The sequence below is a fragment of the Lytechinus variegatus genome, chromosome 17 (genome assembly GCF_018143015.1).
Source record: "Lytechinus variegatus isolate NC3 chromosome 17, Lvar_3.0, whole genome shotgun sequence".
Lineage (NCBI taxonomy): Eukaryota > Metazoa > Echinodermata > Echinoidea > Temnopleuroida > Toxopneustidae > Lytechinus > Lytechinus variegatus.
In genome coordinates, this window is record NC_054756.1 from 3,193,423 (window position 1) to 3,208,913 (window position 15,491).

Here is a 15,491-nt window from a genome sequence, read left to right on the forward strand (position 1 = left end):
AATAAGGAATTTGCAATTTCAACGCTAATCGTAAGATCACTTACTGATACATATCAACATATTCTTTTTCGTTTTACCATGTTCTTCATTCGCATTTCCTTCTTTTTTACAAATCTTTATCATTTTCTATGGTTTCTCCGTGCATTCTTCGTACCTGTTAGATTTTTTTTCTTTCTCCCTTTTTCTTAATTTAAAGGGGAATCCAGCCTTGGCCATAAAATGGTGTGTTGGGAAGGAGAAAAATAAATTAAACAGAATGGTGAAAGTTTGAAAGAAATCGGACAAGCAATAAGAAAGTTATTGCTGTTTTTAAATTGAGATCACTAATACTATGTAGATTTCAAATTGGCAACTGGGTAAGTAAATTATGACAAGGGGCAAGGACAACTTTCCCATAGGCCATGTACTTTATTATCAGGGATTTGTGATTTTCTCCTAAGTACCCATTCCCCTGGGGCAGTAATCTAAATATAACCCAGATAGTATATTGTTTTATGTCCTCATGAAAGAAAAATATAATTTGAAATAAAACTTTTGGGAAAAATTACAATTTAGCCAAAATATGTATTGGAGTACATGGAAGAGTAGTCCTTGCCTTACATCACTATGACATCCCATATGTGGCCAAGTTGAAGTCTCCATGGGTATAGTGATTACCAATATTTACAACTTTTAAAAATTCTTAGTTTTCTTGTTTGTCCAATATTGTTCAAACTTTCAGCTATCAACTTGTCTGATTTTCCTTTTCCTTATAAAAACAAGTTTTTATTTGGGTTGCATTCCCCTTTAACAGCCATCTACTTGAGTGATGAAGAAACAACGACTATTACGTCTCCAAATTATCCTGGGAATTATTACAACAATGCTGATATCTGGTGGACATGTGTATAGCTCCCACTGGGTTCAGGATTATGATACATTTCAATGATTTTAACCTGGAGGGACCTTGGTGGAATGGGGACGCCCTATGGGTCTATCTTGGATTGACATATTCATTCTCTGACGCCACATATCAAGCAACCCTTTCACGAAATTCGTTACCTGGTAACATTTCATCAACTGGCCCCTATATCTGGCTTCATTTCACCTCAGATAGTAATGGAGAGATGAACGGATTCTCGCTCTCAGTCAGTACAATCGAACCTGATAAACACGGTGAATAGATCAGAATGCATGTAAATTGATGAGAGAATGACACTAACTTTATCATTGTATGCAATCTTCCAATGTTTTCAAGTTTAAGATCAAGCATGGGAAGCGAAGGTGCTAGGTGTGAAGCACGCCAGTATTTTCCAGGGGGTGAATGCGTATGTTCTTTACAATAGGCAGTACTCCTTAGAAATCAGGTTGGAAAGCAAAAAAGTGTTCTTGCTCCAAAATGACGGCGTGCGGCGAAGGGGAGTGACAACCTTTTTTGGAGGGGGGGGGGCTTGTCCATTTCCTTTACGCAAGTCCCCTATAGCACCCTATATGTATAATATTGTCCCATGGCCCTTTGATCGAAATGCTAACCATGCTAACGAATTATTTGATTTTGAATTTTGATTTGATTTTATTGTTTACTTCTGCAATTACATCATTCGTATATAATACATTTTCCATAACATAACAAACATAGTATATTGAGAACTTTTTTGGCATGAATCATAACTAAATGTACTAAAATTATCATTACAAACAAAAACTGATCTCATACCAAATTAGTTAACATTTACAATTTGCAGGAGAAGGATTGTCATCATAAGCAGATTGCTTGAAAAAATGACAACCCCCAGGTTAAAACTCATTGATTAATATAATACATTAATACAGCAGAATCGATATACAGTACATTTTATGAAAAACAGCAGTAATTAGAGAAAACAGCTTACAAAATACATTTTTAAAACCTATTGGTGGTAAGATCATGATGATATTTAATTACACTAGGCCAATCAAACCCCAAATTAGACTTAATTGCAGAACAATAAATGCACAATGATAAAATTTTATGATGAAAATCAATTCATTGTAGCTGATAAGAAATCAAACATACTTTTAAAACCATTAACCCTATAATACGGTCCATGTTAAAGACTCACAATTCTGCGTGTAGTGTTAAGTAAAGTTAAAGAAGTAAAGTAAAGGAAAACAAATACGTATGTATCAGGTTGATAATACACATCCCGACAACATTTTTTTTTTTTCGCTTTCTAACTTTCATTTTGCAGAAGTCATCAATATGACTAGTGAAGAATCAATGATGAACGTAACTTCTCCAAATTACCCAGATGACTACGACAACAATGTCGGAGTGCTTTGGCAGTTCATAGTCCCCACTGGGTTTAGGATCAGGGTACAGTTCAGTGTATTCGAACTTGACAGTGGTTCAGTTTTTAGGGAAGGTGATTCTCTTATAGTCTACCACGGACTATCAAACTCTTTAGACAGCGCTACTATAAGAGCTCTTCTTTCTGGATCTTCGCTTCCTCTCGAAATATCATCCATCGGTTCATATCTATGGCTTTGGTTCACATCAGATTACACAGTGACGAAGAAAGGATTTTCATTATCAGTCAGTGTAGTCAAGCCAGGTAATTTATAGATGTCGATATGCAAACTAATACACCATGTATACTCTACCATAGGCGGCGGAGGGGGGGGGGCGTGTCCCCCCTAATTTTTTTTATAACTTTTTTTTTTTTGCTTGTCAATTTTTTTTCCTGCGCCCCCTAAATTCACGTGGACCCCCCCTGAAACGTGTGTTGCCCCCCCCTAAAATTTAGGTTGATGACCTTTTTTGGGGCGCTTGTCCAATGTTTTACCTTATGTCCATCCCAAAATTTCAGGTGGACACCCCATAATTTTTTTGGCTTTCGCCGCCAATGTACTCTACATCTATTTTACGTTATGATCATTATAGATAAGATGATTAGGAACGTTTACCACATTGAATGTGTATTCAGGGTTCCTGCATGTTTATAGGAATATTAAGACAAAAACAAAATTCCACCATACGCCCACAGCATCTTGCACCCTATATGAAAATGTGCATTTTCGCACCTTTTGGTTCTTGTTTGCATCTGGAATTGCAAATATTGATAATGATAGTAATAATAATAACAATGATAATAATGCTAACAATACAGATTTATTCATCCAGGATAGGAGACTCCTCTACCAGCGGGTCCTATATAATCTGATTACCTTCTCCAATCGAGATTCTGATCGCCTAGCAAGAAGGAAGAAGATTCTATGTTTTTTTAGTCATTGATGTGAATCGGCCAGGGATCGAACGAATGACCTCCCGTTCATGACGTATGCACACCCCTGAGCCACCATCATGACCATTTTGTACCTTTGCACTTATTTGTGTTTTTTCTTCATATCAAATAGGTGCAGAGGTACACCTTTTCTACAACTCTGCACTATATATAGGGTGCAAAATGTTGAAGGTGCAAAATGCTCCTTTTGTGTGCAAAGTTGCTCTAGTTAACCAATAACAGTCATTGTTAGCTGCAAAAATGCAAATTTTGTTATTTCTTTATTCATTTTTCTTCAAAAATCCTCTTTTTCAAATATTCCTTCAAAATTCATACTGTGTTTTTTATTATAATTATAATTATTATTGGGGGGAGGTACTGCCATAACATTAACAAAAATGACGCATTGATCCGCCTCAATTTTATCCATAGACTGGGCTTGTGATTTTCAAGATGTTCCCTGTCAATTGGTGACTGGTCGTGGAAGCTGGGAAATTGGAAATATCAATAATTATTGTAAGTATAGTGTACGAGTACGCAGAATTTTCAATATTTCATCCACTTTACCAAATCATCAAGTGTAATATCATTGGGGATTGATTTACTTATTCGGAAGCTTGTATGAACAATTCTGTAGGCCAATCGAGAAGGATGTCACAAATTAAACATGGACATGTACATGAAGAATGATAATAATATTGTATTTATTATAGAGAAGATATCAAAGATCTCTAAGCACTTTACATAATTAATTCGATTAATTATTAAATATATATACATAAATCACAATATTATTCTAAATCCTACATTATTATGCTAATATTACATGGCATACATTACAAGGTATCGTACTATTAAATTAAACATTTCTTGGTATTGGGCAATAGCCGTTTTGTCCCCCCCCCCCTCCCGATAATTGCACTGATTTTCATTGTCACTAGTTCTTCTATAATTGCGAAATTATCTATACTTCGTTCTATCGCTTTTAATACTCATTGTGTGTTTAGACTACATTTTAACCACAGATGATTCATCAAGTTTCACCATTAATCACACATTTACATCAAGAGAAGGTGTCCTATCATTTGCTCGTTGGCAGCGAAACTCTGGTTCTCTCAATGTGACGATTTGCAAGACACAGGACCCCTACTTGTATGGGGACACTCAGCGATATATCGTATACGAATACATTTCATACAAGTGCGAAGGAGCCCAAGATATTGAGGTATGAAAACGTTTGGAAAACTTTCTTATAACTTTGGTACCCCCCCCCCGCGAACCCCTTAAAAATGTTTGACATATTCCAGTTTATCACTACAAATCCCCGTAATGGCCGACTCGTATGACCGTTCCCATAAATGAATTCTGGAATTAAAAAAATACCCCCTCAAACATTTTCAATCAATTTAATTCACGCATATTCCTATTGTCTGAAAAAAATACATAAAACTATTATTATTATCATTATGATTATTAATATTATCAGTATAATTATCATTATTATTCTTATTATCATTATCATCGTCACTATCATTGTTATTATTATCATGATCATTATTGTATTAGTGTTAGTGGTATATAACACTTGTTCAGATTCACTCTTCATGTATGTAAAGAATATCATTTTTGGTTGTTTTCTCCATTTAATCTTTATGAAATAGATAACTTTAACGGCTACGGGGTATAGACTTTCAAGTGTTCTTGACATACAGATCTATGAAACTTTAAAACCTGTCACAGGTAAATTAAATCATGATTTCTTTATTTTAAAATTATGTAATTTACGTCGATAATTGCCTGCTTTGCTTCATTCACAAAATCTGGTTGCCAACCACAATTGATTCTAAGCGGGGTTTTTTTTGCACTTGCGCAACACCCCCAACTAGTTGCACGCTGTGTTACTCGCGTATGACGCTCATTTGGGGAGGGATAATTCTCCTGAATCCACCGAGTAGCCTATGTGTATTCGGATAGATTCGGGAAAATTCTGTTCTCCCTCACCGAATGAGTGAAAATTTTGGAGGGATTTCGGAACATACGTGGAGGGGATTTGATCGAAACCATTCAAATACCATCTAAAATACTCCAGAATATTGCCCCGACAAATTACATTCGAATGTATTCGGATGGAAAACGTGTATTCGAGTGGTCATGTCGCTGATTCAGTTCCGGTTTCGGGAGTATTGACCTGTTTCACGAATGCGAATAAGTTCGGGATGGATTCGGGAACATTTGCTTAAGAATTCGGCTCGTTTTAAAATTTTGAAACCCAGCTAAATTAGCCTCAAAAATACTCCCGAATGTGGCCACAACAAATTTCATTCGGGCCACATTTGGGATGTATTCGAACGCCATTCGGTTGGATAAGGGGAGGCATTCGGAGTATTCGAAGCAGATTCGGACTTATTCGGGGAGTAACGGTCCGATCTCGGCGCATTTGGCCATATTGGTTCCGATTCTGGTCAACATTTGGGTCCGAATTTATTTATTTGGGAGAATTCGGTTTTGGTGTAACCCTAGCTTAAATTTATTTTGGGAGAATTCGGACTGATTCCGCTGATAAGGTGGTTTCGGATGGGTCTGCGTTAGGCCTAGATTCAGCGCGATATCGCCATAAATTGACCAGAATCATTTTTTTTGTCCATCCCGATTAAAGCAGAATGACACCCGAATATTGGGGGGAAAATCGAGTCAAAGGTGCCAGGAATCGAGCCTAATGTGACCCTATTGCTCCGATTACAGCCAAAAGGTGATCCGCATCGGAACGAATATGGCCAAATGCGCTGAGATCGGTCGGATTCGGAACCTATTGGTCTCTGAGTCAGGAGCTCCCAGAATCAAATCGGGAGGAGTATTCTATTCTCCCTCCCCAAATGCGAGAAAATTCGGGAGGGATTCAGGAACATTCGTGGAGGGATTCAGCTCGTTTTGAAATGTTCAAAACAAGCTGAATGCCCTCCGAAATACTCACGAATGTCGCTACGACAAATTTTATTCGGGCCACATTCAGTGTATTTGGATGGAATTCGGTTGGATTTTGGGAGGCATTTAGGCAACTCTTGGAAGTAAATTCTTGGCAATTTTGCTCCGATCGCTCCGACCTCATCGCTCCGAAATTATTCGGGATTATTCGGTTTTGGTGTAACCCTAAATTAACCGATGCTATAGTTCTCAATTCCATTTTTTTGGCAGTCGAGCAACAATCTAGCGATCAACGGATGCAGGATCCCCCCTCTCCCCTACTACAAGCCCTATGACATGTATGAATAAGAATGGTACTTTTTCAGTTTAGTAGAATTAACTCGACCGATTCGATGCCTAAATCGGGGTAATGTGATGTAATTTTCCGTTTTACTTTCCTTTACGGTTTTTATTTTATTATTTTCCTTATTTACATGCCCTTACCACATGGTGCCTATGGCTCTGCCCCACTGTTGCCTCATTGGTACGCTACATAATGTGCAAATATGATTCCATTCGATATATTATTTCAATTCTCATCATCTTCAATGTTATTGTTTCAAACTCTCATCATCTTCAATGATCGTGATGATATTCATTCGAACCTTATAGAGACAACAACTCTATCAACTGACGCTAATACCAGGCCAAGTGTGTCCGTTCCTTCTTGGTCAACAACTCAACCGAAAAGTCCTCAGATGTCTTCCAGGGGCTCTTCAACCATGTCAACAAAGGAGTCAACAGAAAACGCTGTGACGAAATCGGAAGCCACAACCGATAGCCCAGTACCAACTCTCCAAGGAAATTTACGAGGTGGGTTTAATTAAGTCATCTTCTATTGGCCAAGTACTATTTTGGTACAATGAAGGAGTTACTTGTGGATCATTTTTTAACGCACTCGTATTCAGGTGATACCAGTCCTGATGAATACGGACAGCGTTTTTAATGAGAAATTTTGTGAGCTCGTCACTCCATCTCAATTTTTGCCTACCCCGATTTCGTGATCCTAGCTATAGTTTCCATTCTGTGATGCGTTTGGTTCACCTATTATCATTTGATCTTGCAAGGTGGCCAGCACATCTCCATTTCATTGATTTAATTGCTTTTATTATGTCTATTACTTTAGTCTGGTACCTAATCCATTGTATGGTTTTCCTCTCTCGTTTTGATATAATAATAATAATAATCCGCTTTTATATAGCGCTTAATACATCGGAACGACGTGTCTAAGCGCTTTACAGATATATTATTACCCCGGTCATCGGATTCAATCAGTCATTCCCACACACACTGTGTGCACATCCTCCACTCCCTGGGGAGTATTCCAGTCAGTCGCCTGTGAGGCGCACACAGTACTGAACAAGCTACAATGACTTTCACATCCTACCGGGTAGCCATTTAGCACCTGGGTCGAGAGTGGCAAAGTGTGGATTAACGCCTTGCCAAAGGACGCCAGACCGCGGTGGGATTCGAACACACTGTTTACAAGGCGAGAGTCAGAACCACTACACCACGGCTCCTCCAGTATCCCTAGCATTATACGTTCCAAACTGTGTTGAGTGGTTTTTAATTTCTGTTCCATTTTCTTTGTTACAGACCAGGTTTTAGAACCATAGGTCATTGCCGGTATAACACATTGATTAAAGACTTTCTTTTAAGGCAAATTGGCATATTGCTATTCATAATGTCATTGAAATTCCCAAAAGCGATCCATCCAGCTCTTGTCCTCCTTTTAACTTCTTCAAGTTGTTCATGATCCATTCTGACGTGTTCCCCAAGGTAGATATACTGATTTACTCTCTCGATTTCAGAACTATCCATTATGATTCTTTGCTCCGTTAGGTATAGCAAATTTGTTGAACATTACTTTTGTTTTTTTCATGTTGATCTTCAGCCCTACTTTGTTACTTTCAGTGTTGAGATCGTTAAGCATATTTTCTAGCTTGAGGCCATCATCAGTGATTAGAATGATATCATCGGCAAACCTCAGGTGGTGGAGACACTCACCATCAATGTTTAGCCCTGTACTTTCCCAGTCTATTTTACGTATTATTTCCTCCAGTGCAGCGTTGAACAGTTTGGGTGAAATGGTATCTCCCTGTCGCACTCCTCTGTTAATGGGGAATTCATCACTGTCTTTGTGCAGGTGAATGAGTTTGATGTAACTATGGTGCGCACCTTGTACCTGTTATTACTGCCTGAAATTCTATCAAAAGCTTGTGCGAAGTCTACAAATGCCACACACAAGGGTTGCCTGTATTCGCAAGTCTTCTCTAATAATTCGTTTAGTGTGTGGAGATGGTCTGTAGTAGAGAAACCACTTCTGAATCCGGCTTGTTCCCTCGGTCGATTAAAATCTAGAGTTCCAGTGATTCTGTTTGTTAGAACTTTTGTAAATAATTTGTAAGTGTTTGAAAGTAAGCTAATTGGCCTATAGTTTTTAATATCCTTTATGTCTCCTTTCTTGTGGATGAGGATTATGATTGCATTGTTCCAGCTGTCTGGTGTTTGTGTTTTTACTAAACAGAGTGTAAACAGCTTGGCCAGCTGTTCTAGGATGACATCGCCTCCATCTTTAAGGACATCTACCAGCGCCTCATCACTGCCTGGTGCTTTACCACGCTTCATTTCTTGTAAGGCTAAGTCTCTGTCATGAATAACACTTCCATCCTCCCCTTTCATGCCTTTAATAGCTATCAGTTGTGATTTCCCACTGGAGAGTTTACGTTTGGTTGCTTTATAGCTGCTATTATTTGTTATGGTCTCTTGGACTTTCTTTATGTTGAAGCTGCGAATTTCACTTTTCATACGTTTTCTAATTGTTTTGGACAATTCCGTATACTCTATACTATCCTTCTGTGTTGATACCTTCATCTGTCTCCTTTTTCCCACCAGATCGAGTGTCTCCTTTGTGATCCTGTGTGTTGTTTGATTTTCCTTTTACCTGCTATCTCAAGAGCACAAGTTTGGACAGTGTGAGAAAATTTATTGTAGATATCATTTATATCTTCCTGGTTTACTTCATCTTGAAGCACTTGGAATCTGTTCCTTAGCTGTAGTTGAAGCTCGTCCTTACGTTGTTTAAGTTTGTCCACATTTAGGCTGGCATTCTTCTTCCTTATTAGTTTACTTCTTTCTAGCTTAGAATTGACATGCATTTTAGCTCTCACAAGCCTGTGGTCACTTCCAATATTGAAACGATTTAGCACGAAAACGTCTTTAACGATGCCCAGTCTGTTAGAATGAAATCGATTTCGTTCCTGGTAGTGCCATTTGGGCTTTGCCAAGTCCATTTTCGATGTTCCTTTTTCTTGAAGAAAGAGTTCATTACCTTAAGACCTCTGCTTAAGGCAAATTCCAGTATACGTTCTCCCCTATCATTCATAGTGCCTATTCCAAATTTACTTAGCATCATCTCAGTATTTTCTTCCCTATTACCAACTTTAGCATTGAAATCTCCCATAACTACAGTAAAATTTGCTTTGTCTTCATCAGGTTGTTTAGCAATTTCCTCATAGACCATTTCAACCTCTTCATCAGCATGGTTAGATGATGGAAGGTATACTTGGAATATTTTAATGGTTTGGTTCTTGGAGATTTTTAGGATGATCTGGGATACTCTGTCTGAAGTGCTCTTGTAGATAATGACATTGGATGCTATGGTCTTGTTAATAAGGAAACACACCCCTCCGATGCTACTTTTCTCCTTATTCTTGTGTACAGCAAATGTCCACTTTTTAGTTGTTGTAGATGTTCCCCGCGGCTTCTAACCTCACACAATCCGACTATGTCCCATGTGATGCTCCCTAGTTCTATTTCCAGCTCATAAAGCCTATCTTCTCCTAAACATGCCTAAAAGGGAACGTACATTATAGTACAGATGATCACATCCTTTAAGGAGCCTGTCCTGGCCCAGAGATTCTTAGCACCCTCTGCTCCTCCCGTAGCTGGGCAATCCAGAGCTGCTGGGGACTGAGGGCCGTTTCTTTCTTTGTGCTGCCATAGTCTTGAGGGGGTGTGGCCTTGACTCACCACGCTGGCCACAGTTGCATGTTTGTGAGTTGTGGATGCCGTTGATCAATTATGATTCCTCCGCCTTTAGATGACATTTCCTCCATCAGGGTCCCACTACCCTTCTCAGGTTAACTGAGTTGGCCAGGTTATTTTCCGCAGCCTGGGGCTCGGCGTTGGCGTTTGCTGGCAGTACTGGCTCACTGAGTATATCAGTGTAACGCCACAGTAGCAGTCAGGTTCTGATATGCCTCCTGGGGTCATGACCTCACTGGCCAGACTCAATATATGTATATATATATGTATATTATGATATTGAGCATCACTTATTCTCTCGGGTATCTATCAAGAATCCATGTTATAACGACCCCATATCATTTATCATTTCTATGAACCTATAAATGGGGGATATTCCCTCTCAGACCCCGGTAAGTGGAGCAAACAGAATGTGACTGCTCATTTAGTTCTTCGTATAAGGATTTTTTTTTTTGGTTCGACCTATCAGTTATTAGTTCGTACATCTGATTTAAACCACTCATCTTTCCGAAGGGACACACCATCCGTGTTATCTAAATAAATCCACTGTTCTTATAATAGTTGTACGATCGGGAAGTTAAGAATTGAACATGAAGTTAGAAAATGTGCAATTTCTGCATCGTTTTAATTTATTTACAGTGCTGCACTAAGCGAATTTATCAGAATAATCCATAAGTACACCTTTAGAACCAATTTTACGATGTAACAATACCTATAACAGGGGATTCTTGTGTTTGCGAAGATTTTCAGCTCTATTATTTTTCGGATAAATGGCCATCAACTTTGTCCTATTCATTCATTTCTTGCACTTCTCCTGTGATAACCATCAACTAAGCCCGGATAGCCAAAAAACCAAATATGTACGGCCATGTAACAAGTAGTCATCATAGAAGTAAACTAGTAATGTACTATCATAGAAGTAAACTAGTAATGTACTATCAACAAAAATAATTCTTATTTTACTTTTTCTTCTCTTGCAGGGCAAAATACAGCTGCAATCGCAGCAGCATGTTCTGTTGTTGCTTTAGTGGTACTTGTCGTCGTCATAATTATTGTATGTATCCGTAAAAGGTAAATTATGTCCCTGTATTAATGGCGAAGTTTAATCAAACTATTTTTGTCTTTGAATTTAAGAATAATCAATCAGGGTCAAATAATTCATAACCTGATAGTTATAAATTCCTTCGGACTCCAATATATTACACGTATAAAACGAATCTAAAAGAAGTGTTCTGAGTTTTATGGGGCATTCTAAACTTACCTGATCAAAATGGAATCCCTGACCTAGACACAAAGGTCCGTATTCTGAAGGAGGGTTTAACTTAGACCACGGTCTAACTTTGCTCTAAAATTATGAGAAGCCAAAAGTGTCAATTTTTTTATTAAGTTGTAGCTTTCTTATATTTACTCTGCTCTTTCTTGATTCATCAATGGTGAAGACGATCATCTATTCATACTTCCTAGATAATTATGAATGATTTGAGAGCCAAATGAGCTGAAATATTATATCTCTACCATTTGTGATTCATGTAACAATTGGCTATCCATATTTAAACCACAACTTTAAACCTGAGTTTAAGTTAAACTCGACTTCAGAATACGGACCCATGTCTCTAATCCTGTGCCCTATGCCTTTCCTCTTAATAATAGAAGCATCTATTTGTATGTCCTATGCCTTTTCCTGTTAAAAATATTTTATATGTACTGGATTCAACTTTGTCTTTACAAAAGATGAAACTCAAATCCATATATTATAAAAAGTAACACTTTTGCTATGTATCTGCTGGTCATGGCAGAGCAACTTGCAAATAAGGAAGGTGGCAGTGTGCCTGATGTGTAGCTTTTTTTTACTTGGAGAGATAAAAATCTTATTACTGTAGTGACATGAAGAAATCTTATAATTTCATAACTCGATGCTAATGAAAATTACTAATTGATTTACAGATCCCGAAATCCAAAGACGGCTGCACCCCATGAAAAAGACGAGGACGAGTCCAACTTATATAACAACCCAGTGTATTGTTCAAACGATGGAGGTCTTCCAATCCCAGACCTGATCGTCGGTACGACTTCCAACGACGGCCGTTCTACCCTTGCACCACTAAAACCAGCTGACGTTGACAGTCAGTCTAAAGAATTCGAAGGCCATCGCCATCTAAATACGAACATCGGTGATTCCCATTCCCATGGTAATGCCTTCAGTGGTATCATATCCGAGAGTGGAGAACTGAATCCAGTTACATATTACTCTCTCGAAGATCCATCCGCCATTGCTGTTAACGATGATGCCCTCAATGAGGATGATTATCACACCTACGAACAAGCTATCACGCCATCAAAGAAACCAGATGAAGCAACTACGAAAGTCCCAAAAGGAACCGGCAGTTTGTATCAAGACTTAGACCAACTGTCGCCATCAATGAATGCTTATTCTTCTCTTGTTACGAAAAATGATTTGCCCAAACATGGAACACAAAATGGTGGGAAAGATGGACAAACAGATGGTTCTGCTGTTCTTGACGATGAGTTGGAGTACAATGCGCTCAACTTCAATAAGTCATCAGACGTCACCCGGGCATTAAAGACGCCAGCTGGTGTATCAGATATAAAGGCAAACAATGGATATGGTGTCCTCGATCTACCAAAAGAAGGCCACTCGGAGCAGTCTACACAGCTTCACAACGACGATGTTTATAATACCATCGGGGGTTCTCCACATGAGCAAGACAACACGAAACAACCACCTCCAGAATCGTTCAGTGGGTACCAAGCTCTGAACCATGGACCACCGGACCCTCAGATTTCTCGGCAAGGTCTCAATCCGCAAAGGGTTCCTCCAGTATCCCCTGGAGAATACCAAAGTCTATCAACGGGCCCTAAAGGTTCAGGACCTAAGATGGAAGCATCCGGCTCGGATCAGCCAGATGATGGATCCGAATACCATAGCTACCAGGATCCACGTCAAATGGACATGAATGGATCCGTCCCTCGAGAACCGAATGCCTTTTCGAGTGACCAGTACAATATCCTTAATTCTGGAAAGGAAGTAGGAGATTACCACGTGTATCAAAGTACAACCGAAGATGGTATGGATGAAGGAACATATGAAGATTTCAACTCGAAGACAAGCCATGACGACGAATATTCGACTGTAAATCAGATGAAGATCCAAGACCCTAAGGCAGTAGACGCAGCCACATTTGAACCAATATATAGCGAGGAAGTTTACTCCGAGTTTCAGTAACATGCCTGATGTATATATAACCATAGTAAAACCTTTATATTACTAATCCTGCAGCTGTGTTATATAAATGCACATTTATAACAATGATTATTTATTACAGATTCAATGCCTTTTATGCCCCTGGGAAATGCTATCATTATGAAATTATTCTAATTGAGAAGGTTTTGAAGACGTTTTGATTTACATGTAGACAATAGAACGCAATGCAGCTTCGCCGCAGTTTTCAAAGGAAAGAACGCACTTAGAATTTTGCCATGCAACTGTAGGCCTTACGATTTGACGAATAAAAAAAATCAAATGATAAGTTATAACTTTATTAATGCGCCGTACAGAAATATTATGTAAGTATGTAGTTATAGTGTACCCTCACCTGCTGCATTGCTTTCCCTTAAACACGAATCTTTGATGTTTGGTAAAGCAAATGGATTGTACTGTCCCGTTTTTTCAAATCATGTTCTTTTTAAAGACAATAAATACTATCTTCTTTATGTGTCACAGGTTGTATAAAAAGGACATAATGGTGAGTGAGGTTAGCTTTTTTATTGTATTTATATGTTTTATTGGGTCAACCAGACCAAGTATAAACAAAAATAACAAATCAAACATAATTGAGATATTTACAAATAATCATAACATCATTAGGACAAAAAACATAAATGATAATGATAAAAAATCAATTTAAAAAAGCGGAAAGTTTTATGCAATGGCACAGACATATTAAACACAACTTTGATGGCAAGTATTTGTATAATTGTACATGAGTGAGGTTAGTTAATTAGCGCATTATTGTTCTGAAAAAATGTAGGCTGCCTCTTTGCAATTTAAGTTTGATTGTTGTGTGTGTATTTTGTACCCGTTTTATACAATACGTTACATTATATCGGACGAATTGTTGATAATAATTATTGTATATAGGTTGTGTCGTAGTCTTTGAACCTAAGAATTTGTGTGTTGTGTCCGAGGCTTTGCTGATCAACAGTACTCTTTGTTTCAGTCCGTACATTAATTGTTATGATTCTATGTATTTAATAATTCATTACATTGTAGATACTTTTTTGTTTACGTATATTCCATATATTCGTTTATATCAAGCTAAACATTTCAACAGAAATCGTTGACCCGAGTCATATGATAGTATTAATAACAGCAGATACGAACCAAAAGCGCCATCTCGAGTCCTCAACTCTCATACCTGGCCAGTTTCCTCACCCATAATGCTAGCGTAGTCTAGAAATATGGACCCACTTGAATGATAACATGCTAATTAACTACTGAATACATTTATACCAAGTTGCAAAACAAATACTTTTAATCTCATAACACTTTAGTTTCACTATACAAATACAATTAGGCCTATAGGTCAATTTATTCTCTGTAGTATTAGTTGGTGTACATTTTAAGACCATGTATTTATAACACACTGTCAATGAGAGACCACACACAGTTCAATCACCCTCTAATATTTACTCAATAAAGTAGCAAAAATAGATTGCTGTCCAATAGGTGAAAAGGTGATCTTGATAAACTTTAGGGCACATGAGAGTAATTCAACCGCGCGTAAAGCATGCCGGACAGGCGTAAGTAAAGATCACATGACTTTATTGATTAAAATAATTCATTAAAAATAGATCAAATGTTTGTATATCAAAAGAAAAACGATAGACATAATGCTATGTTCATACTCTTTCATAATCAAGGCGTTTGGGAAGGCTAGACTGCATTTTTGTATTTCATTTTAATCATTATTACCCACAATGCAGTTCTGGTTTTTCTGGCGATGAACTGGCCGAAATTATGGTTAGTCTTATTTCAGGCCATTTAACTTTTGATTGAGCTGGTCAAGTACCTGATTAACATATCAAGTCTTAATGTACTGTTAATTGTGACTAATGTCAGTGAATTAAAGCAAAATCTATCGAGGGATTGATTTTTAATGATTTTTTGATGAGCTATGATATAACACGTGAGTGAATGGGGGTCTGTAATACTCATGTGTG

At 38.0% G+C, this 15,491-nt stretch overlaps 1 protein-coding gene across 1 annotated transcript; it reads left to right on the forward strand.

The window, feature by feature from the left end:
- The first annotated feature begins 2,255 nt into the window (after nt 1-2,255).
- Nucleotides 2,256-14,098, forward strand: LOC121431381. Its single transcript, XM_041628932.1, has 7 exons — nt 2,256-2,573; nt 3,675-3,758; nt 4,250-4,467; nt 4,904-4,982; nt 6,816-7,016; nt 11,231-11,321; nt 12,195-14,098. The coding sequence occupies exons 5-7, from the start codon at nt 6,902-6,904 to the stop codon at nt 13,492-13,494; spliced, it is 1,506 nt and encodes a 501-aa protein (XP_041484866.1). The 5' UTR covers nt 2,256-2,573; nt 3,675-3,758; nt 4,250-4,467; nt 4,904-4,982; nt 6,816-6,901; the 3' UTR covers nt 13,495-14,098.
- Nucleotides 14,099-15,491: the final 1,393 nt, after the last annotated feature.